Source organism: Elephas maximus, chromosome 9 (genome assembly GCF_024166365.1).
Source record: "Elephas maximus indicus isolate mEleMax1 chromosome 9, mEleMax1 primary haplotype, whole genome shotgun sequence".
NCBI classification, from domain to species: domain Eukaryota; kingdom Metazoa; phylum Chordata; class Mammalia; order Proboscidea; family Elephantidae; genus Elephas; species Elephas maximus.
The window spans coordinates 51,504,804-51,530,817 of record NC_064827.1 but is presented as its reverse complement, the minus strand read 5'-3'; the positions used below and the strand labels follow the sequence as shown (position 1 = coordinate 51,530,817).

General features: G+C 41.5%; 1 protein-coding gene across 1 annotated transcript in view; it reads left to right on the top strand.

Annotated features, from left to right (window-relative positions):
* The first annotated feature begins 4,845 nt into the window (after positions 1-4,845).
* GRIN3A (glutamate ionotropic receptor NMDA type subunit 3A) overlaps positions 4,846-26,014 on the top strand; it is a 206,772-nt gene continuing 185,603 nt past the window's right edge. Inside the window, exon 1 of the mRNA XM_049896140.1 lies at positions 4,846-6,203. Coding sequence (XP_049752097.1) covers positions 5,505-6,203 — 699 coding nt within the window. The 5' untranslated portion in view covers positions 4,846-5,504. The remainder of the gene's footprint in view (positions 6,204-26,014) is intronic.

Here is a 26,014-nt window from a genome sequence, read left to right as displayed (position 1 = left end):
ACATTGGCCTCTCCAAACGCTATGTGAGCTCTCTTAGAGCATAGTTTAGGAGAGGAATCAGGACTTCCAAACACTTAGCTAGTAATTCTGGTAGATGTTGAAAAGGCCAAGAGCTTGTCATAACTGATAACCTACTGTCCTGACAACTAGAATAAGGACACCACAAAGTTCTTTTTCATAGCTTAAACACAAACTACTGGCAATTTCTAATCTATAGGTAGGTAATAGCCCTGGCCTGAGTTTGGTTTTCTGAGTATAGATGATCATGTAGAGCAAAAGAGAAGAAATTTTCCTTCATACCTTCTAGCATAAGAGTCAAGCCAGAGTAATATTTTAAAATGGACAAGATTGACTAATTTTTCACTTCCCTTTCTTCACCCCATTTTCTCAGTTGCGAATGCTCCTTTTCTCCTGTTTCTAGTCCCTCAAGCTGCCTTAAACTCCTTCAGTGAAATACCTGGGTTCTTCCCTATGTCCCCAAATTCCTTTATAATGCAAAATGAATTCCTTATCTTCATTCCTCCCCCCGCCCCTAGATTTCCATCAGGATAGTAATTTTACAAAAATCAGGGTGATAATTTATACTAAAGTATGATGGGCTGATAGTCTCACAACCATGAGAGTTCTTCAGTAAAAGAAAATGATTGTTGTCAAAATTAATGTCTAATTAGTAGAATATAGGGCACCGTTACAAAGTATCAAGTCAATATAGCCTTTTTTTTTTTTAATTGGGGGAATAAGCAGAAAACAACTAGACTTTAGACAGATAATTGTCTTTAGGATCTGTATAGATTGATTACCTCATCAAATACTACTACCATGTATTCTCTATAAGCTCTACGTATTTTTTGTTTGTTTCTCCCCAGAAAGGTTCTCATAATAATAGGATCTCTGGAAAAAGAGACAAAGAAGTTGATGTGGGAGAGGCACCATTTGTACTTATGACTGTGTATTAGATAAGGATAGGCATATTTTTCATTGAAATGTTGGTAAAACCTACATTGTTACTACTGCATGAAAAGCTGGCCCAGAGTTAGAGACCTGCCTTTCAATATGACTGCCATCTACAAAAACAAAGCTAAATACGGGTAGAACTTGAAATATGTCAGAGTACAGGCAAAGAAAGGATAGTTTTGGAAAGCTTTATAAATAAGTGACTGAGCTGATAACCCAAGAAGCCTCCCATTCCCATGGAACTTGAAAGGGTTCACATGAGTCTGCACACTGCCACATCTGCGTAGACAACTGCCCAGAGCTGTCACCACAACCACTGTACAAAAGTGGAAGCTTGGGTTTTGGGAGGTTAAATGTCACACCCACAGGGAAACGGAGCTGAAATGAAATCCAAGTTTCTGACTCCTACAACACCCTTCACTGCAGACTTTTCTGGGCTATCTCCAAAGTATTTCAGCTTTTAGCCTGCCCGTTGCTTGTACCAGAAAGCACAGATGTGCACAAAAGCCCGTTTTAGAATTGTGAGTATTTGGATTCATTTTCGTTTATTTGACTCTCTAACAGGGGTTCTTAGATCAGTAGTTTTCATTTTGAATCAGGTAGTAAAAGCAGCTTCAACTTGTCTGGGTGAGCCAATTTTTAAATTTGGCCGATTCTTGCTACCAACAATGCAGCTGGGATGAACTTAGAATTCTGAAAACAAACTGCCACTAAGGATGTGACTTTGTGCAAATAGCTCAACTTCTCTCAAACACGGTTTCATATTCTATAGAATGGGAACAGTAACACTAACATGATAGAGTTGTTATGATTTTATAATAATGTTATCTTTCACGTAGATTACTGTAACGGCCTCCTATTTGGTCTCCTGGCTTCCACCCTTGCCCACTTTCATCTATTATCAACGGAGCAGCTAGAGTGCTCTGTTGGTCTGTTAAAACATAAGTTCTGTCACTCTTCTGTTCAATGATCCCCACTGCCACTTACGTATTTTCATCTCGAGTAGAAGCCAAAGTCCCTTCATTGGCTACCGTGATCTGCCATGCCCTCATTGCCTCTCTGAGCTCACCTTATACTACTCTTGCCCTAGGTCATTTTGCTGCAACCAGTCTTGACTCCTCACTGTCGTTTAAATATACCAGAAATATACATTTCTGCCTCAGCGCCTTTGCACTTGCATTTTCCTCTGCCTAGATTACTCTTAAGGAGACCTGGTGGTGCAATGGTTAAGTGCTGGGCTGCTAATGGAAAGGCTGGCAGTTCAAACCCACCAACTGCTCTGTAGGAGAAAAGACCTGATGATCTGCTAAAGATTTCAGCCTAGAAAACCCTATTCTGTCCTATAGGGTCTCTATAAGTTGGAATTGACTAGATGGCACACAACAGCAACAGATTAAAGTACTCTTACCTTAAATAGCTACATGACTCATTTCCTTATCTTTTTAGGTACTGAAAAGTCACCTTCTCAGATTTTCCCTGGCTGCCCTGTGTAAAATTACAACTCACCCTCCTCCCAACGCTTCTCTTCCCTCTTTATTTTTCTTCTTAGCACCAACTAACTACCTTACATCTACCTATTTTTGTATATTTTTATTGCCTTTTCCACTAGAATATAAACTCCACATTAACATTTTGTTCACTAATTAGTTATGCGACTTTGTGGCGGAGCGGAGCCTCAACTTTTATGAAGTAGGGTTTATTCATCCTCCAGTACAATCCTCCAGTAATGCCTGGTATACAGCAGGAGCTGAATAAATGGTTGCTGAATTGATGACTAAATCTAAAAGAACTCTGAAAATTAAGGCCTTTGAAGCATGAAAAAGGAGAAGAGAAAAAGAAAAGAAGGGAAAAATGTAGGCAAGGGAAAGAAAAGAACCATGTCGGAGATGCCCAGATCACAGTGATATGAAAAAAAAAAAAGCCAGGTAGCAAACAGAAGACCACTTGAAAGGAAATCAGGTAGCATAACTGAAAAGCCCAAGAAACAAAAGAAAGTACGAGAAGGAAGCGCTGTTCTTCACTGTTCACTCAGTATTCATGAGATTTAACTACGCTTTAGTCACGAGCTGGGGCAGCTCTATCCTTAGAACTTTGGGAATCATCCTCTCTTCTATGAAGGACCAGTTCAACCACTCCCTCAAAGTCGTCCTGAACTTGTGAGCGGTCTAAGGAACATACAGTGGCCCTAAGATGCCATGAGCAGCTAGACCAAACTATTCACCATCATCATCTATTTTTTTGGGAATCTGATTTGAATCTATGTTTTTTTACTGCCAAGTACTAAGCTAACCACTCTGAAGCATGGCCATAACCTGGAATGTTATACTCCTCAATACACACAGACTCATACACTTCCTTACTACACAGTTAATGAATTCCCCAACCCTCTTACAATGCAAACTCGCTTCCGTCAACTTGATTCCAACTCATAAGGACCCATAGAGTTTCCTAGGGCTGTAAATTTTTATGGAAGTAGACCGCCACATCTTTCTCCCACAGACTGGTAGGTTCGATTGGAACTGCCCACCTTTTGGTTAGCAGCCAAGCACTTCAACCTCTTTGCCACCAGGGCTAATCTCTCCAACAGGCTAGAAGCTGTCTTGTTTCCCCTGCAGGGCTAGCTCACTGGAGTCTGAGGAAGGAGCATCCCTTTCTCCCCTGATCCAGCCTCTACTATGATTGCCACTCTTCCTCCATAGGAACCTTTTCTGCTACCCCAGCCTTGCAAGAACTATTTTGAATGTCGGGTAAATTTTGCCGTCAAATGGCTTCAAAGGTCTGCGCTGAGGAAAACAGCACTCACTACAAGCTTCTTGGAATTTTTACTTAGCTAGAGCCACTTCACCTAAGGATTTAAAGCATGATGGAAGCGTTAACTCCTGAATCTAAACAACTCTCCAGAGCTTAGAGCTAAAAAAAAAAAAAAAAAGCTAGCTAGTATTTATTCGCATAGCAATCTAGTAGATTCAAACACCAGGGCAAGGTCGGGTGAAATAAATTGCCAAGGTCACGGTTCCATGGAAGTGGCACTGAAATTCGGAATTGCTGATTCACAATGTTTGCTGTGCCATGGATATCTATGTCTCCCACCCTCCTTCTAAATGACACCAGAGGTATAAAAAATAATACATCTATGTATGGAAACTCCGGGCCTGCCCTTAACCTCCTTTCCTAATTCGGATCATCCAGTTCATGGAGCAAAACGCAAATGACTCACTGGCCTCACTGTTTTACCATGCAAATGAGATAGTTTACTGAAAGCGGTGACCTGGGGACCTTTGGGTCTAAAGTAGGAACTACTGTTGACTGTGTTTAGGGCTCTAAAAGAATTCTGAATCTCTTTAATTTCTTATACTAATCATTGCTTCAAATTGACTTCGCTTTAATTCTGAGAACCTGAAAACGACTTTGCTTTAATTCTGAGAACCTGAAAACATAGGGATCCTTAGAAATGACAAAAGCCCGTATGCCAGAGTGAAGGAAGCCGAGGAGATTAAATGAGTAAATGATTCCCTTAGCACGAGAAACCTTTAAAGCGACACATCGAAAAGAAACTCGTTAACGCTACAGCTTCTTTGAACCTGTCTCAGCGAACTGCAGATTTCAGATTCCTCAGGCTCGACTCCAAATTCAGAATTCTCAGAGGCTCAGAGTTCTCGCCCTCGCAGGTCGCAGGGAATTTCGCCAACTACGACTTCCAGCCTCTGAGGTGAGAGGACTTTCAGGGGCGCGGGATGCGCCACCCGTGAATCTCACCATCAGTGGGCGTTTAGCGCAGCCAAGCGACAGGCTGGCGCCAGGGCTCGGGAACAAGGAGGCGCCGGCTGAGGCGGGGAGAACTTTGGCGCTGCGAGCAGAACCACCCTTTGCTGGCCACTCGCGTCGCTCCTCTGAGGAAGCAAGTGGCAGCGGCAGCTAAGCGGAAAGAGAACCAAAGAAAGGAAGGGAGGAAGCAGCGAGGGAAAAAGGAACATGAAGCCAGCACTAGGGGAGCCCGCGAGAAGGTGGTCGACGGAGGAGGAAGGCGGATTTGGCTGCTTTTTGCCGGTTCCCCGGGAGTGAACGCCCTCTCCAACGCGGCTCCAAGGAAATAGTGGGATTCGCTTCGGCGGAAAAGGAAAGGAAAAGAATTCAAGTGAGTGTGTTGCTCCCTCTGTCACCGCAGACCCCTTGGAACTTCGGCTGCTTCTCAGTCCAGCCGCCCCGCGGGGCCGGACGCAGTGCCCGAGGCGCCCTGCAGATGGGGCGGGCAGGAAACAGGCGCCCAAGCCGCGGGTGACAGGCGCCAGCCCGCCCGCCTGCCCGGCTCTGAGCAGGGACCGGGCGGGCGGAGGATGAGAGGTGGAGGGACCCGGGAGCGCAACCCGAGACTGCCTCCGGCGTGCTAAGCTCCAACTTGGATGGCCCGGAGACCGCTCCAGCTCCTGGGACCGCTTCACCGCGCGGTGTGAGCAGCACCCGGGACCTGAGGGCGGAGACCTTAGGCGGCGGCTGCAGAGGGGCAAGCCCGGCGCAGGAGGGGGCGCGCTTTCTTCCTGCGGGTCTCAGTAATGAGGAGACTGAGTTTGTGGTGGTTGCTGAGCAGGGTCTGTCTGTTACTGCCGCCGCCCTGCGCGCTGGTGCTGGCTGGGGTGCCCAGCTCCTCCTCGCACCCGCAGCCCTGCCAAATCCTCAAGCGCATCGGGCACGCGGTGAGGGTGGGCGCAGTGCACCTGCAGCCCTGGACCACGGCCTCTGGCGCTGCCAGCCGCGCTCCGGACGGCAGCCGGGCAGGCGCCCAGCGGGATGAGCCCGGGCCGGGGACTTGGCGGCCCCCGGCACCCTCGCCTGGCGCACGCTGGTTGGGGAGCGCCCTGCATGGCCGGGGGCCGCCGGGGGCCCGAAAGCCCGTGGAGAGCTCCGCCGCCGACACCCTGTGGCCGCGAGACGCCCTCCTCTTCGCTATGGACAACCTGAACCGCGTGGAGGGACTGCTGCCCTACAACCTGTCTTTAGAAGTCGTGATGGCCATCGAGGCGGGCCTGGGCGATCTGCCGCTCTTGCCCTTCTCCTCCCCTAGCTCTCCTTGGAGCAGTGACCCTTTCTCCTTTCTGCAGAGCGTGTGCCACACCGTGGTGGTGCAAGGGGTATCTGCGCTGCTGGCCTTCCCCCAGAGCCAAGGCGAGATGCTGGAGCTCGACTTGGTCAGCTCTGTCCTGCACATCCCAGTCATCAGCATCGTGCGCCACGAGTTTCCGCGGGAGAGTCAGGTGAGGAGTCTGCTCGTGGAGTGCACTCCCGCGGCGCTGGGTGCCGGGACAGGAGCAAGGGGCAGAAAAGGAGCCGGGTGAGGTCCGCAGGGACTTACAGCTGTAAAACTGATATTTTTAAGGACTGGACTATATCCTTATGTGGTAGGTAGGAGGGCCTCAAGAAAAGTAAAATATTTTAAGAGCGGAAGAAGCGACGTGTTAGGTGGCGATAGCGAATGGGGAAATCCGGGAGATTAAGCGAGCTGGGAGAAATCTAGTGGATGTTCGACGGAAGTAGTAGAAATCGAGATTCCGAACAGTGGAGAGCATCGAGGTTCTGAAGACTAGCGCGGGGGCTGGGGTGAGGGGATCCCTGACTCTTGCTAGTGTCTTACCTTCCCGTGAGGAACCCTTAACAGCGTGTGGCGGAAAGAGCAGCATCTGCTCTCTGACTTCTTTAGAAGGTGTGCCTGAGCTTTGGGCGATGGTGTAGGGAAGAAAACGCACCCCTCTGACTTCCTTCCAGTAAATAGAAAATCTGTATCTAGTCCAGAAGCAATAGGTAATCAAGAGTGCTTAATTAGACTTGGGTGTTGGAATACTTTAGGAATAGCTTTAAAATGGGAGGAGGCTTCTCATTTGAGGGTTGTTTCTTTGTTCCTACTTTTCTATGTGTTGTGGACTCAGAGGCTGTTGTGTACTTGCTGTGTCCAGCCCATTTCTGCTCCCAGTATCTAAGCATAACGGAAGAGGAATCTAATGATTTAGCCTCTTGTGTGTTAAAAAAGAAAAAAAAAAACAACTAAACATATTCTCAATGAAAAGCTATTTGTGAACTTCACTGCTGACAAATGATGAAGAGATAAATGAGAGGATGGGTCCTTTCAGCAACAGGAATTTTCTGCGTTGCATGTATTATTTTTAACATAATGTCAAGCTTTATTCAACCTTGCACAAGGTACTTAAGAGGCAAATAGGTAATTGGTCTTGGCCCCATTTTAAAAATTCAGAAACTAGAAGAAGTTCTGGAGCTTGATCAATGTTGGTGAGTGTTAACTAGGAAGAGAGCCCAGGCCTTAGAGAATTTCCAGCTCTAAATCATTTTCACTCTATCCTTTTAGCTGGATAAATATTTCTAATTTCTCTCTTCCTTTCTCTGAGAGATATAATATATAGCATATATGTATACACAGAGATAAAAATTCAAATAAGTAAGGGTAATGTGTAACTCAAAAGTTTGGTAGAATCTACGCATCAGGTATCGAGGGAGGAGTACTAAAGATTTCTTTTTCCAGAAAAACGAATCTTATATTTTTAATTTTGGGAAGGGTGGGTATAAGCTACTTGCAGCAGTTGCCCAGAAGATTCCTGTTTAATGCTGAACTATAGAGATTTGATGTGCACGGTGCAGGCTAATTAGTCTTATCTAAAATATTTTGGATCACCTGAATCTGAATGAATGTAGGCAGCAGATGGGAAGGCATGGAAGACACAGGTGCACAATGCTGCCAATGGCCAAAGTACTATAAACATGGAATTACATCCATAGGGTGCATCGTTATTAATATGTATGCAGAATCGGATCTAACAAAGTGCAGGAGTCAGCACCACTTGCCTCTCATCACTGCTTCTTCATTACCTAATCCTTCATAAGTTGCCAGTGGTGTTCACAGTCTCCAGGCTCCTTTCCATTTGTAGATTGTTTGGCAAGAGTCTCAAATGGCAAGACTTTTCCCCAAAATTAGTGTTTCTGGGTTAGAAGGCAAATTGTCTGTGGTCCATGATGGATGTATGCAGTACACAGCACATTATAACAAGGGGCCAAAGAAACCATAAAGCAACATCTAGAATCGGTAGATTTGAGAGCTTTAAGATCACTGGGGGTATAAAATCCTCCAGAGACAGCCCGTAGAAGCTGACAATAAAATAAATGCTCTGCCAAGCACATTTAATTCTCTATTTCAATCCAGAAATGTAATTTAAATCACTGTTGTCACTGTTACTCTCATGGTGTACATCCTGAAAGGGAGAGATTATTGTATTAATTCAGATCTAGGTTGCCCATCAGAAGGCATTTCTTTCATCTCTCTTTGTATTTTAAATTCGTACATATCTAACTTGTCTTACGCTGTATCATTTAAATGTCATTCTCTAATATTCTCTATTAAGAATGTCCAGCTCAACGCCAAGTCACTGTAATATGTAATTTTAGGATATGACCATAATCTTTCAGCAAAAATAATAACTGATTTTTTTTCCTTGCTTCTCCTGACAAGTGGACCTTTGTCTAATAGACTGATGTGATTTTTTGAACTTTCTCAACATGAGAGGGACACCAAAGTCATTTTACACATTACGTAAAATTGACTTAATTGATTGCATTTAGCTACTGCCCTCCTTGGAGTCTACTGCCCAATGACCTAATTTGTTCATTTTGCCAGTGCCAGAGAGAAGGGTTTTAGAAGCAAGTGGACTTGTTCACACAACCAGGTAGAATATTTGCACAAGCAAAATAAAATTGTGTCTATTGCTCAGAAACATCAAAATTGTTTTTAGAACAGGAGCAGTAACAGCTGTTTTCTCCCACTCTCTTTTGGGCTGCTGATTTCTTCCGTATGAAGCCGTTAATTAATAAGTAATGGTTTTGATAACATGTCTCAAGTCTTGAATGGAAAAAGGTATCACTGAGGTGATCAAACCACTGAGAAAAACATAATCGGTTTATTTCAATATACTACATATTGAAACGTGGACGCAAATAACCATGAGCTTGGAAGGAACGAACTTCCTTCAGGCAGGGAAATCCATTACAAGTAAATTAACTATCCACTTGTGGAAACCTTATGTGTATGTCCTAAAAGCTTAATGTAACAACATCACACATAGGAGGGCATCAGTGCAGGTCTCCATCCAAAAAATTATGACTTCACTACCACATTTAAACCCCCACCTGAGGCTAACCCATTTTATTAAAATCAACATGTCTTAGTCCTGCATTCTATTCCCTTGACCTTCAAAGGATGATGCCGCACAGGGACCCAGTTCCATTTGCATTTAAGTTATGTGAAGTTCCTAGAGTTGTCCTTTCTTTTCTCTTCCAGGGGTTTTGTGTACTTTCTGAAGTTAACTCCTTAAAATTTACCCACTAAGGTGGCAGCAGATACACATTTTTTCCTAAAATTTATATGTCATGTTAATTCCATATTTCCATTAGCCAGGATTAATGGAGTACTATAATTGGCTTTTGGAAACCCTGGTGGTGTAGTGGTTAAGAGCTACAGCTGCTAACCAAAAGGTTGGCAGTTGGAATCCACCAGGCGCTCCTTGGAAACCCTACGGGGCAGTTCTACTCTGTCCCATAGGGTGGCTATGAGTCCTAATGGACTCAGTGGCAGTGGGGATTTCTGGTTATAACTGGATTAAATCCAAACCCATGCAATTCAAAAGTGACTGCACTATTTTCAACTCTCGTTGAATGCACCAACCACAACTTTTCCTGTCTCATAAGGTGTGTATACTAATTAATAGTGTTTATTCCCAAGCAAATATAAGGGTTTTAGATGGTCCATTTTTACTGCCAGTACAAGTCTAAGCCTGTTTGTTAGAGTTTGGCCAACACAGAGCCACTTTTGTTTGCTACAGGAGACATAACAATCATACCAGTGCATACCTTAGGTGACTCCTGAGGGGACAAGTAAAGGACATTTATTTTTAAAGCATCTGCTCTCAACTGTGTTGGTTTTCCTTGACTTGCTCTATGCAAATCATAGTCCTCACCCCTGGGGAAAATGCATTCTTCTGCAGTTCATGATGAATGACAGATTGTAGCAACTAATTGTTGCTGCCTTGAAGATAAACGATTTCAAATTAAATGCCAAGTGATGCAAAACTTTTCTTAGCAGTATTCTTTTACAGGTGCCTATTGAAGCAAAGGAAATCCTAGTGGTGTAGTGATTAAGAGCTACAGCTGCTAACCAAAAGGTCAACAGTTCGAATCCACCAGGTGCTCCTTGGAAACTCTATGGGGCAGTTCTACTGTCTTGTAGGGTCACTATGAGTTGGTATTGACTTGATGGCAATGGGTTTGGGTTTTTTTTTTTTAATTGGAGCAAAACCCTGGTGATGTAGTAGTTAAGAGCTGCTGCTGCTAACTAAAAGGTCGGCAGTTCAAATCCACCAGGCACTTCTTGGGAACCCCCTGAGGCAGTCCTACTCTGTCCTTTAGGGTCACAATGAGTTGGAATTGACTCCATGGCAACCAATTTGGTTTTTTGGTTCATTGGAGAGAGACCTGGGGCTAATTTGGAAGTTTTTTAAATTTATTTCCAAATTTATTTACTTTTCTAGATAGAAAGAGCAGAGGAGGCTAGCAGACATCACTTATTGGATGATTAATCTGTCTCTCCCGCTTTTCCTTGTCCCAGTCACAGGATAGTCATTTAAACCATAGAGAATATATTTGCTCTCAATCTTCCTTAACCATTATATCTGGAATTAATTTATTACTGATCGGGTGAACTAAATATCTGAATCATCTGACGACTAATTTTAATGTCTAATTCTTTAATGTTTTGTCCTCTGGTGTTGCAGAAGACACCAAGGATTTTGTGTCAATGAATTTTCTTTTATAAATACCCCTAGTCAAATTCCAACCACTTTGGTTAAAGAGCACAATGTAATGGAAAGTGTATAAAATAGTGTCAAAGGACTTCCAGGCCACCTCTCTCTCTTACTGGCTATATGATCTTGGACAAGGGACTCTGCCTCTCAGCCCCTATGCCTATCAGTCAAAGGAGGGTACCTGTTGTAGTTACCTAGTCCTACTGTAACAGAAATATCACAAGTTGGTGGCTTTAACAAACAAATTTATTTGTCCACAGTTTATGAGTGCAGAAGTCTGAGTTCAGGGTGCTGACTCTAGAGGAAGGCTTTCTCTCTCTGTCAGCTCTGAAGAAAAGTCCTTATCTCTTCCGAGCTGCTTCTGGACAATCTTCAAATGCCTTGGCATCTCTCTTTCCCCATCTCTGCTCAGCCCTGCTCTTTTGTTTAATCCCTTTTATATCTCAAAAGCCTTTAACTCTAGATACTGATACACCCTACACTAATCCTGCCTCATTAACGTAACAAAGGCTACCCATTTCTAAATGGGACAGTATCCAGAGGCATAGAGATATTAGGATTTACAACATATTTTTAGGATACATCAATCAATCTATAACAGTACCTTACCCCTGGTTAGTGTAAACAGTTAACGCTAGAAGTGCCTCAGAAGAAAGACCTGGTCATCTACTTCAAAATAATCAACCAGTGAAAGCCCTATAGAGCACAACTCTCCTGTGACACACACGTAAGAGTCAGAACCAACTAGAGAGCAACTAGTTATCAGAATTGTTTTGAGAATCAAATAAGAAAGTTAAAGTACTTGAAAAAATTTATAGAGTTAACCAAATAACCAGTGGAGAGGTGTTGGTCACTGTCATGGATTGAATTGTGGCCCCCAAAAAATATTTGTTGTGTGATTGTCCACCATTTTGTGATTTGTTATGATTTTCCTATTGTTGTCAAAGCTGCCTCTGTGATGTTGATGAGGCAGGATTAGAGGCAGTTATGTTAATAAGGCAAACTCAGTCTACAAGATTAGGCTGTGTCTTAAGTCAATCTCTTTTGAGATATAAAAGAGAGAAGTAAACAGATACATGGGAGGACCTCATACCATCAAGAAAGTAGAGCCGGGAGCGTGCATCCTTTGGACCCAGGGTCCTTGCACTGAGAAGCTCCAGGAGCAGGGGAAGACTGATGACAAGGGCCTTTCCCCAGAGCCAATAGAAAGAGACAGGTTTATGCTGGAGCTGGCACCTTGAATTCAGACTTCTAGCCTCCTAAACTGTGCGAGAATAAATTTGTTAAAGCCATCCACTTGTGGTATTTCTGTTAGAGCAGCACTGGATACCTAAGACAGTCGCCATCTGATAAGAATCATCCAAGTCCTAATTATCCATTTGTTGTTAGTTGCCATCAAGTAGACTCCAAGTCACGGCGACCACATGTGTGCAGAGTAGAACTGCTCCGTAGGGTTTTCAAGGCTGTGACCTTTCGGAAGCATGTCACCAGGCTTCTCTTCTGAGGTACCTCTGGATGGGCTTGAACCATTGAGTTAGTCCAGAACTTAATCGTGTGCGCCAGCTAGGAACTCTAGTTCTTCATTAGTGGGTACATGATCAAAACAGAATGTGATTCACAGTGTAACATGCCCTCACCCACTACCTCAGTCCTTACCCACCCCCTCATTTTCTTTCTCTGGGAAAAAACAAAAAAGTAAATGGGTTTAGTTAAGAAAAGAACAATGTTCCTAAGTAGGTTGCACACTTGCCCAGGAGTAGAAGACATGCCAAGACATGCCATAGGTACTATGTCTGTATCAATGGCAGCTCTACCTATGGCACATCTACCACAGTTTCTAGAGCCTTAGATACCGCCATAGAAGCATCAATAAGATGCTCAAGGCCTTTGAGAAATTTGGTCCCTTAGATTGGCCATAAGTTTTTCCTACAGGCAATCACAAGACTGGCCACACAGAGTCTGCCTCCCACTTGTACTCCACCATCTATATCACTAAACACACTGGTTGGCTTATCTGACTTTTTTTGCAATGAATCTTTCTTGATGAAGAAAGCAGTGTGCTGATTTTTACTGGCACAAACTCTTTATCTCATTGTGGGCAGATAACAGTTTGCAAACGAGCTGCTTTTGAGTACCACTACGCTAGACAACTGTGGGGCTCTCATAGTAAGATATTGTTCATTTTAGTGGCACCATCAAATATATAAACCCATTGCCATCGAGTCAGTTCCACCTTATAGCGACCCTATAGGACAGAGTAGAATTGCCCCATAGGGTTTCCAAGGAGCGGCTGGTAGATTCGAACTGCCTACTTTTTGGCTAGCAGCTGTACTGCTTAACCACTAGGACACCAGAGCTCCCTGCTGAATATGGAGATGAGAACTGCCATTGTCTTTTCTCCTGCCTACTCTAGCTACTCCCAGTCACATATACAAAAAAGCTAGGGGAACTGTAAAGCACCAGAAATGGGATGCTTAATCTATAAAATGAGGCAAAAGGGAAGAAAAAGTATCTCTTAGAATCTGCCAAATTTTGGGGTGATGCATGAATAATAAGCTATGGAAATCTTTAAGCCACTCAGTTGTCTTTCACTAATCCTTCCTTTCTGGAATGATGGAAGAAAAGAGCAACAGGAAAGGTGAGCAAGAAGCAGGCCAGCTCCTTCGCTGTCCCTCCCCTTCACCCAACCTACCCCTCTGCCAGATTCTCAGATCTCTTTCTAAATGTGTAAGACTCAGGTACTTTCAGGGGAGACTGTCAATTGTGTTTAATCTGCAGTGAGGAAGCAGATTAATCATACTGACCTTGGCTAATAGTGTGTCAGCAGGAGTAAACCCCGGAACTGAAGGGCTGGGACCTGATTAACCAGGGATGGTCTAGTGATGGAGATGAGCTTTCAAGAGCTCAAGTGGTAAAGAATTAATCAAGGCAGCTTCCTTTCTAATCAGGCAGAGTTATGCCTCAACATTATTCATTTGAGACATAGATTTAGGAAAATTTTAATCATACCATGTTTTTGTAGCATTTATTCTTTTCCAGGCTTTTTCATAGATGTGCTCACATAATCCTCCAAACAGCCCTCTGAGGTAGATAGAAATATAAAGATGACATATAGAGAAGTGGAAAGAGCTATGCATTGTATGAAGTGAGAAGTCAAGAAGAAAAGAGGCTAGTAACTCTTGAATTTAATTGTGTTTGTCAGCCTGCAACCCAACAATAGACTGGCTCTATCACTACTTTTGGAAACCCTGATGGAGCAGTAGTTAAGTGTTATGGCTGCGACCAAAGGGTCGGCAGTTCAAATCCACCCGGCTCTCCTTGGAAACTCTTTGGGACAGTTCTACTCTGTCCTACAGGGATGCTATGAGTCGGAATCGACTCGACGGTGCTGGGTTTGGTTTTTTTTGGTTTTATCACTACTTTTGTATTCTCCTAGAGGAAATGATAAAAGAAGAAAATAAGCTACTTCAGTGTTCGAGTATTTGCTGCATATTACACACTAAATGTCCAGCAATAGGGATGTAATTAAATGAATCATGATATATATTTACAACGAAATACCATGTACCCATTCAAAATGAAAATATATTTATTGACACGGAGAGGTAGAAAACTTTTTTTTATAAAATTTACGTGAAGTGTGACCTCCTTTGTATAACATAGAACATCTAGAACTTATAAAAATGTTAACAGTGATTGTAACTAGATGGTAGAAGTCCACATATATCACATATATTTCCTATCCATGCTTCTATTTTTCTAAAATAAGTTAAGTATTGCCTATACAGTTAAAAATAATAAGAGAAAAAGATAAGTTAACTTCACTTTTCCTCATCTGTGCTTTTAATACTTCAACACAAAAACAAATTTCAGAAAAAATAAATTGCCATTGTACAGTATATTTAAACTTATCAAAGTTCTTTCACATCGATTTTTTCTTTTTACTTTGCAATTATTTTGAGGTGAACAGGACAAATATTACCTCCATTTTTGAAAATAAGAAACAAATAAGACAATAATGACATAGGAGGAGGAAATAAGTTAGATGGTCAAAGGATACGTTTTTGAGAAGCACAAACCTATGTTTGTATCTTAGCTCCACAACTCAATTTCTTGATCCATAAAATCTGAATATCTTACGTGTTATGTGACAACTATATCATGTATGCCAAGTACTCAGCACGGTACCCAGTGCCCTGCACATTTTTCTCAGTGATGATCATTAGAATAGCACAAGGTGTTGACATGACAAGATTCTACTCAGAATAAGAATTTAAGCATTCTAGCTTGCACTTTAGGGTATTTCCATAAGCATTCCCAATACGTATATAATATTCAGGTCAAGGAGGTCCAGCTCCAATGAACCAATTCTAAGAAAAATGAAGAAATCTACTGTTTTAGAGCCCCACTTAGAGTCCTGGTTCATTGAAGTGCACCTTCTCTTTATGTGTGTCAGGTTGACCAGTGTGAAGTGAGCTTTGAGGTCCAGTTACAGGAAGTTGCTCCTTTGTATTGGTACAGAATGTCCAGGTATCTGAGTTATATCAGAAGTTAAGAATGATGCTGTGGTTCTGTTAGTCTTAGCAAGGAATTCACAAGTTTTGCTTTATCTAATACCCTAACTTCTCATATGAGGCTCCAAGGAACTAAAATTAAGGAACAATAGAATGGAAATGACAGTCTCACTTGATTAATAAATGTGTTAATGCTCAGTGGCCTGGTACATGGCTCTTTAGTAAAAGTTGGGTTGAAGCATATAGCTTCAGGCTTCTGTGGCATTTCCTAATGTTAAATCTTGACATCTACCGTCTTCCATCTGTGCCCATAGAAGAAGGAAGTGGCAGAAGAGATGAAGGACAAGAATACAGGTCTAAGCAACAGGTGTTGGCTTATTTAGCTTTGGTAGACTGAATAAAGGCCTCCCCCAAAAGATGTCCATATCCTAATCCCTTTAACCTGTGAATGTTACCTTATGTGGCAAAGGGGACTCTGCAGATGTGATAAAGTGTAGGATTTCGAGATGGAGAGATTATCTTGGATTATCCATGTGGGCCTCATATAATCACAAGGGTGCTTATAAGAAGGACAGAGGAGATGTGAGAGTCAGAGGAGAAGGCAATGTAATGAAGGAAACAAACACTAGAGTGGTGCATTTTGAAGCTGGAGGAAGTGGCCATTTTAAAATGAATACAGGGACCCTCTAAAGGTTGAAAAAGCAAAGAAAGGAAATTTCCCTTAGAGTCTCTAGAAAGAATTAGCCTGCCAACAGCTGAATTTAGCCCCATGAGACTGATTTTGAAGTTCTGATCTCCAGAACACATTTTGTAGCTGGAGCAAAAGGAGACATTCAAAAGAGGTGGAGCTTGTTGGGTTCTTATCTTCTAACATGTAGCAACCCTGCCCATTAGTAAACGTGAACCAATTGTCATCTTAGGCTTCTTGGGAAATCATGAGGTTGTTAGAAGGGGCAAAGTCTAACTTGACATGGATTGAAGGCTCAGAGGTTTCCCGTTTTCACATAGGTTTGATCTGTACTAATGTAACTGACTGGTGCCTTACTTTAGCCCAAGCTTTAAAGGACAGTGGCACTGCTATGGCCCCTGGGTGGTACAATCTGTTTAGCGCCCAACTACTACTAGCCAAAAGGTTGGTGGCTCAAATTCACCCAGAGGCACCTCGGAAGACAGGCCTCTTGGCCTTCTTCTGAAAGGTCACATCCTTGAAAACCGAATGGAGCAGTTCTACTCTGCACACGTGGGGTCATCATGAGTTGCCGGCATGGAATCAATTGGAATCAACTAGCAACAGCAGCAGCACTGCTGTGTATTAGGGCTTACAGAAAAGGTACATCTATAAAGCAAATTCTTTTTCTGTGTTTTTAGATCCTAGCTATATCAAAATTGTTTGATACATATAACTTTCAGGGATTTTTTAATGGATATTACTTTTTGGATTGTAAAAGTAACACATATGCACTACAACCCCAGGGGTGTCAACAAATTACCTTGCGTAACATTTTGGTATATTTTATCTTCTCAAAGCTAATGGCTTAAAACTTAAAAACAGTAGGGCATGATTAAAGAAAATCTTATTGTCACTCTAAATGGATTGAAGACCAGAAGGGAGAGATGAAGGAAGATAAAAATTTTTAAAAACTTGCTGGAAACTCAGAGTTGACATGGCTTTTTTGAAGTATGAGTATTTTGAGTTGATAGTATTTCTATATTAAAAGGTAGATTTTCCTTTCTATTTGCAGACTAGCTTTATATTTTCATCTTTCTGTGTAAAAATGGTATGGGAGAGGCCTCTGACCTCTTCACAAGGGGGAAGGAGAATCAAAATCAACAGCCCAAGGCTAATTCCTGTGAGGTGGAAGTCAGACATACCTCCTCTCTCTGCCATCTTTACCAATCCTCACACCAACTGTCCCTCCCCCAGCACTCTCTGCTTCTCTGCTGAGTTTGATAATTCATCCAATGGCCACATAGAACTCACAGACCATAATCAGAGTTATGGGGTTTATTTGGGAAGTAACAGCTTACAATTCAGGCTCAGGAACACTCAGGATACAGTTTTTCCATCAGGACAGCCTCTTCTCAGCCGTGTCCACAAACAGATCTCTCTCTGGCCCTTGGCGTCTGCCCTGCTCTGGCAAGTGTTACAAAGCTCTTTTAGCTCTGCTCTGCCAATAAGCCTCAGCCCGAAGGCCTCAGCTCTAGCTCAGTGGGTCTGCAAACCTAGTTTCGCCAGTTGCTTGTAGGCATCCTACTCAGCCAGCAAGCTTCCTTCCCGAAGGCACTCTGCTTTCTCCCTCCATGGGCCAGGAAACTTATTGCGCCGTCTCTTGCTGATCTCTCCTACTGCTGTTTCTCTGCTACTGCTTCACATCGTCTGCAGTGTTACAACTCTCTTTCTTGGTCTCCTGGTTCCAGGAGCTTCTCAGTGCAGGAATCCTTGGTCCAAAGGACATGCTCCACTCCTGGCTTTTCTTTCTTGGTGGTGGTGAGATCTTCTCCTCCCTCCTTGGGGGATGGCTCATTTTAAGCCTAGTGGCATGGTAAAACTGACCAATTCCCTCTTAGGGTTCCATTTACCTTATTAGCATGGTCCCACCCAATCATTGGATAGGAGTTACAAAGACTACACCTAGAAGGGCCATATTAAGCAATTCATTGCACCGCATTCTGCAAGTGCCTGAGTCTGTATAGATCGAAATAATAGCTCAGCCTGAATCTTTTAGTAAATTCTTAGGAATGGCTTAGAAATGGGTTGCTACTACTGTCCTCTCAAGGGTGGACATTAGCTGAGGTTTCAGTACAAAGCACCCTGATCACTGACTGCACAACTCTGAGTCCAAACTATTGAAAAATTTTGTATTGAAGGCCAAGCAAAAGTCCAGTTAATAATCTCTGGATTAAAAATGAAACATTTTTATTTCCATAAAATTGGGTACTAGGCATGGCTTTGTCTATTAGAGTCACAATCTGGCTCAAGTGTAGAATTCTATTGTTCAGTCCCAACCAGATATTTTTAAACAGGGAATTAAACAGTAATGAATTAGACATTGTGCATTTACTAGAAGAGGTACACATACAGATAAATACACACACAGCTGCTATTATGTTGGTACTATTGTAGGAATTAATATCAGCCATATCATACATTGTGTTACACACATAAAGGAATGCTTTGGTGTGTTCCTGAAAATAAATGATAAATCCACACCTGAGTTTATCTGGTGTGCCTACACCTCCTCACAGGCACAGAGAGCCACCTAGTGGTCTCTAAAATATAGTTGTAACTTGAAGCATTCTGGGAATCCAGCCTCACAAAACAGGGATGGATTTCAATAAGCATTTAGTTCATTTCCTGGTCTTTTGACTTTAAAAAAGTAAAAAGTGAGAAATCTGGGTTAATCCCTCAAAGAGAAAACCTTCTTCTGCCATCTACTAAGAAGAAGATTCAACAACCTCTGCTCTTCTTCTTTACAGTTGTAGTTATAAACCATGAAGTACAATATCTCATAGACTGTGTGTCCAAAGAGGTGGGGAGAAAATGTGAATGATTCTTACCAGTTTTAGAAATGTAGAGTGGTTAATATTTTTTAGGAGCTGTGTTTACTATCCCTTTGGCTCTTAATACAACATGAAAAGATGCAGCCATTTTATTTCATTAAACATATCATTTATTCTTTTATTACTGATTATAAAAAACTTATGTTCCTTGTGGATAATTCTGAAAGTTAACAAAATGCCAAAGAATAAAATAAAAATCAACCATAAATCCACAACCTAGAGATCTAGACATAACGTGTGTGTTATAAAATTGGGGCCATCTTATTTTATGAATTTGCTCTTTAACTTATCAACACATTGTAAACATGTTCTCATGCCATTAATATTTTTCTCCATTATTTTGGATGGCTAGATAGTTTTTCTTTGAATGAATTGTTTCATAATTTGTTTAGCCATTGTTGTTTGCACTCAGGTTTTTCCCATTTAAAAATAATCAATTTACCAGACTCATCCTCCTTAAGATTCTTGTAGTTTTCGATACTGTGGACAACTTTCTACTTGAGTTCCATGACACCATCATGGATTTCCTCCTTTTTTTCCCCTCATTCTTTCATTGGCTTTCCCTGATTATTCTTCTTTTCTCTGGCCCCTTGTAGCAAATAATTATAGTGTTACATGGCCAGTATGATAGCCACTAGCCACATACGACTATTTAATTTAATTAACACTTATAAAATTAAACATTCAATTCATCAGGCACACCCAATGGTCACAAATGCTCAAAGGTCACAAATGGGTAGCGGGTACTGTATTGGAAAGCACACATATGTAGAACATTTCCATCTTCACAGAAAGTTCTATTGAATAGCACTGTCAAAAAGCATGCGGTTGGAAGGAATAGAAACTCAATGAAGCTCAAAAAACAAAGAATTTCTGCTGAAATCCTATGGGAAAATGACACGGAACAGAAATTCATGCAGACAGCCGGGCTGCATCACTGGAAAGTGTTTGAGCAGCTACTTTCTTTTTCCCTTACTCTGGGGGTCAGTGGTTCTTTTTTCTACTTCTCATTTCACCTCTGCTCCCTCTTCCTCTCCAGCTACCAGCTTCTCCTCTGCCCTACCACAACTTCTACATATGTGTGGTTCTGATTTACCATGGCAGGACTTGGATACGACTATATGACTTTATAACCCTAGATAATCAATGCCACTAAATTACAGTCCTTATATCTCTTAGTTCAAGTTCTCCAAACATCCCACTGGCTCAACCCAACATATAGAATGGTTCCCTCCTCAGCTATATGTTCTCCCTAATCCAGTCAAAAATGACCAGATTCCTGAGACAGGTGCTCAATATAAGACCTGGAATATAGTACTAAATAAAATAGCAAAGCTCCTGCTCTCAAAAAAACTTACATTCTAGCGAGGAGATAGACCATAAGACATGTAAACATATAAATATATACTATAGTATTGTCAGGTAAAGGCAAGTGCAGTGGAGAAAAACAAAGTAGGGAAAAGAATTAGAAAATGACTATGATTGCCCAAGTAAGGCCTCTCTGAGGAGGTGACATTTAGCAGAGAATAAAGTAAGAAGTAAACTGTGTAAATATCTGAGGGAAGAGTATTGCAAACAAAGGGAACAAAAAGTGCAAAGGCACTGAGGTTGGGTTGAGTATAGCAATAAATATTTGTTGAATAAATGAATGGATGCAAGGTTAGTACTACCTTTAACAAGATTTGTTAGTGTGTAGAATTTCAAGGAATTTCACGTCCCAAGGTTTAGACTCCTGAATTTGTCCCTTTCGTCACTGAATTTTTCCCTTATTACATGAATTTATCATGTGTTAAGACCAGCTGTCCACTGGAATTTATAGTTAGATCCTTCATTCTCATTTCCTTCCTCCTAAGATGGTGGTCCTCCTCACCCATAACAAGATTTCTCACAACACCTTTGACTTCTCCCTTCTGACACAGTTCTGTCTCCTTTCTCAGTATATTTCTCATTTCCCCATCCTTCTTATTTCCACAATACATTATTTATCCTCCCACCAATAAACTTTAACAGCCTCTATTTTTTTTTTTTAATATGTTTAGTTTCTCTCCTCCGAACCATTCTGCATGCTGCTGTTAGATAAATCTTCTTAAAGCAACATTCATTCGTCTATTGATTTAGTCATTGGACAAACACATATCAAGTGAAATGTATTGAGCTCCATGCCACTGCCCTGCCCAAAAGCCACTTTCCTGTGGCAACATTCTCATTCTGTTTCCATGCCCCAACACTCCTGAAGGATGAAGCCCATACACACGTTAATAACAGTGATTCACTACAACAATAACTCTCAAAATTGAAGTGGAATATGCTACCCTTAAGGGAATTTATCAGATTTTCCATGTTTTGTGAGTATAATTCACAAAAGCCTTCCACTCCCACCCCTCCCCCAAGTTTCTGGCATGCTTTTCCGCAAACCAAGAAACACAGGTCAGTAAGTAACAGCGAACTTACTAAGTCTTGTTCTCAAGGCCTTCCACAAATGGGTGCAAGTAACCTTTCTAATTCATGACACTCTCTTGAGATACAAGTTACCCATAAAGTGCAAGATGTCTAGGAATTGAAGTGTGTGTGAGATTTTAAAAAATCAATAAATGTAAATCATGATGTCAAAAAGCATTTCTCTATTAGATATCTGTATAAAAAGACGGTTATGCGCCAAGTTCTCACAATTTGCAGATGCGTTGTGCTCCAATTCAAAATTGATTTTTCCATTGAAACAATGTTATCTGTGGCTGTTAAGACCTCAGGCCATGCCACAAAGGCCTGGCTGACCCATAATATAGCAGAACTCTGTGTTAATAGTTCTGTAGACATTAAATACCATCTGTAACAGGCTCTTTTTGAGAACGAGGTGATATGGAGGGGGAGGAGAACCAGAAGACCTGGTGTCTTAGTCATCTAGTGCTGCTGTAACAGAAATACCACAAGTGGATGGCTTTAACAAACAGAAGTTTATTCTCTCACAGTCTAGTAGGCTAGAAGTCCATATTCAGGGTGTTAGCTCCAGGGGAAGGCCCTCTCTCTTTGTTGGCTCTGGAGGAAAGTCCTTGTCATCAATTTTCTCCTAGACTAGGAGCTTCTTCACCCAGGAACCTCAGGTCCAAAGGGATGCGCTCTGCTCCCATCACAGCTTTCTTAGTAGTGTGAGGTCCCCCTGTCTGTCTGCTTGCTGCTCTCTTTTATATCTCAAAAAGGATTGGCTTAAGACATGATGTAATCTTGTAGATCTCATCAACATAACTGCTGCCAATCCATCTCATTAACATCATGGTGATAGAATTTACAACACAAAGGAAAATCACATAAAATGACAAAATGGTGGACAGTCACACAATACTGGGAATCACGGCCTAGCCAAATTGATAAACATATTTTTTGGGGACACAATTCAATTCATGACACCTTTCTTTTAAAAAAATCTGTATATACTTGGAAAAATCTCTCTGAGCCTCAGTTTCCTCCATTGTAAACTATAGTCACTGATAACAGCTATTAATTAAGCACCTACAATGCAGGGGAAAAAAAAAAAAACTTAACCCACTACCATCGAGTTTATTCTGACTCACAGCAACCCTACAGAACAGCGTAGAACTGCCCCATAGGGTTTCCAAGGAGCACTTGGTGGATTTGAATTGCTGACACTTTGGTAAGGAGCCAGGCTCTTAACTACTGTGCCACTGGGGCTGCACTATGCAAAAGGTCGTTAAAAAGACAAGAAAGAAAGAAAAGACCAAAATGGATATCAGAAGAGACTCTGAAACTTGCTCTCGAATGTAGAGTAGCTAAAGCGAACTGAAGAAACGATCATGTTAAAAAAGATGAACAGAAGATTTCAAAAGGCAGCTCAAGAAGTCAAAGTATTGTAATGAAATATACAAAGATGGAGCTAGAAAATCAAAAGTGAAGAACATGCTCAGCATGTCTCAAGCTGAAAGACCTGAACAAAAAATTCAAGCCTTGAGTTGCAATATTAAAGGGTTCTGTGGGCAAAATATGAATGATGAAGGAAGCATCAAAAGAAGATGGAAGGAATATGCTACCAAAAAGAGTTGGTCGATGTTCAACCATTTCAAGAGGTAGCATATGATTAGGAACTGACGGTACCGAAGGAGGAAATCCAAACTGCGCTGAAGGCATTGGCAGAAAACAGGGCTCCGGGAATTGATGAAATATATCAATTCAGATGTTTCAACAAACAGATGCAGCGCTGGAAGTCCTCATTCATCTCTACCAAGAAATTTGGAAGACAGCTACCTGGCTCACTGTCTGGGAAAAAAAAAATTTTTTTTTTTGTAAGAGACCCATATTTGTGCCCATTCCATAGAAATGTGATCCAACAGAATGCAGAGATTCAGTATTATCATTAATATCACACACAAGTAAAATGTTGCTGAAAATAATTTAAAAAATAGTTGCAGCAATACATTGACAAGGAACTGCCAGAAATTCAAGCTGGATTCGGAAGAGGACGTGGAACTAAGGATATCATCACTGATTCCAGATGAATCCTGGCTGAAAGCAGAGAATACCATAAAGCTGTTTACCTGTGTTTTATTGACTATGCAAAGGCATTCTACTGTATGGATCATAACAAATTATGGATAACATTGAGGAGAGTGGGAATTTCAGAACACTAATTGTGTTCATGAAGAAACTGTACATAGACCAAGAGGCAGTTGTTCGAACAGAACAAGGGGATACTAAAATACTATGTGGTTTAAAATCAGGAAAGGTATGCTTCGAGGTTGTATCCTTTCACCATACTTATTCAGTATGTACATTGAGCAAATAATCCGAGAAACCACAATATATGAAGAAGTATATGGCATCCGGTTTGAAGGAAAACTTATTAACAACCTGTGATATGCAGATGACACAACCTTGCTTGCTGAAAGTGAAGAGGACTTGAAGCATTTACTGATGAAGATCAAGACTGTAGCCTTCAGTGTGGATTACACTTCAACATAAAGAAAACAAAAATCCTCATAACTGGACCAATAAGCACCATCATGATAAATGGAGAAAAGATTGAAGTTGTCAAGGATTTCATTTTACTTGGAACCACAATCTTAGCCCATGGAAGCAGCAGCCAAGAAATCAAAATATGTATTGTGTTGGGCAAATCATTTTTTTTTTTTTAAGTAAATGTAACTTTTTTTTCTTTTCTTTTTTTAAATTGTACTTTAGATGAAGGTTTACAGAACAAACTAGCTTCTCATTTCTTTTTTTAAATTGTACTTTAGATGAAGGTTTACGGAACAAACTAGCTTCTCACTAAACAGTACACATACTGTTTTAAGACACTGGTTAACAACCCCAGGATACATCAACACTATCCCTTCTTGACCTTGGGTTCCATATTACCAGCTTTCCTGGCCCCTCCTGCCTTCTAGTCCTTGCCCCTGGGCAGGTGTGTCTCTTTAGTCTCATTTTGTTTTATGGGTCTGTCTAATCTTTGGATGAAGGCTAAACCTCAAGAGTGACTTCATTACTGAGCCAAAAGGGTGTCCAGGGACCATGCTCTCGGGGTTTCTCCAGTCTGTCAGGCCAGTAAGTCTGGCCTTTTTTTGTCAGTTAGAATTTTTTTGTACATTTTTCTCCAGCTCTGTCCAGGGCCCTCTATTGTGATTCCTGTCAGAGCAGCCAGTGGTGGTAGTCGGGCACCGTCTAGTTGTACTGCCCGCAGTCTGCTGAAGGCTATGGTATTTGTTGTCCGTTAGTCCTTTGGACTAATCTTTTCCTTGTATCTTTAGTTTTTGTTTTTTTTTTTAGTTTTCTTCATTCTCGCTTGCTCCTGAAGGGGTGAGACCAGTGGAGTATCTTAGATGGCTGCTCACAGGCTTTTAAGACCACAGACCTACCCACCAAAGTAGAATGTATAACATTTTCTTTATAACCTATGTTATGCCAGTTGAGCTAGATGTTCCCCAAGACCATGGTCCCCACAGCCCTCAGCCCAGAAATTTGGTCCCTCAGGGAGTTTGGATGTGTCTATGGAACTTCCATGACTTTGCCTTGTACAAGTTGTGCTGGCTTCCCCAATATCGTGTACTATCTTACCCTTCACCAAAGTTACCACTTATCTAATGTCTATTTAGTGTTTTTCCATCCCCACCCCTCCTTCATAACCATCAATGACTGTTTTCTTTTGTGTGTAAACCTTTTCATGGATTTTTATAGAACTGGTCATGTACAATATTTGTCCTCTTGTGATTGACTTATTTCACACAGCCTGGTGCCCTCCATAGTCATCCATGTTGTGAGATGCTTTGCAGATTCATCATTGTTCTTTATTGCTGCATAGTACTCCATGGTGTGTATGTACCATAGTTTGTTTATCCACTCACCTGTTGATGGGCATCCAGTTTGTTTCCATCTTTTTACTATTGTGAACAACGCTGCAATGAACATGGGTGTGCATATGTCTATTCTTTTGAAGACTCTTATTTCTCTAGGCTATAGTATTGTTGGATCATATGGTATTTCTATTTCTAGTTTTCTAAGGAAGTGCCATATCATTTTCCAAAATGGTTGCATCATTTCACATTTCCACCAGGAGTGCAGAAGAGTTCCAGTCCCCTGCAGCCTCTCCAATGTTTGTTATTTCCTATTTTTTTTTTTGATTCGTGCCAGTAATGCAGGGGTGAGATGGTATCTCATTGTGGTTTTGATTTGCATTTCTCTAATGACTAGTGATAGCGAGCATTTCCTCTTGTGTCTGTTAGCTGCTTGAATGTTTTTGGTGAAGTGTCTGTTCATTTCCTTAGCCCGTTTTTAATTGGATTATTTCTCTTTTTGTTGTAGAGGTGTTGGACCTTGTCTGTTTTGTAATAGCCAATTTTTTCCCCCCAGTTTGTGGGTTCTCATTTTACTCTTTTGGTGAAGTCTTTTGATGAGCATAAGTGTTTAATTTTTAGAAGATCCCAGTTATCTAGCTATTTTTCTGGAGTTTGTGTGTTGTTAGTTGTGGTTTATATCCTGTTAATGCCATGTATTAGGGCCTCTAGCATTGACTGTATTTTTTCTTCTATGATCTTTAAGGTTTTTGGCTTTATATTTAGGTCTTTGATCCATTTTGAATTAGTTTTGTGTATGGTGTGAGGTATAGGTCCTGTTTCTTTTTTTTTTTGCAGA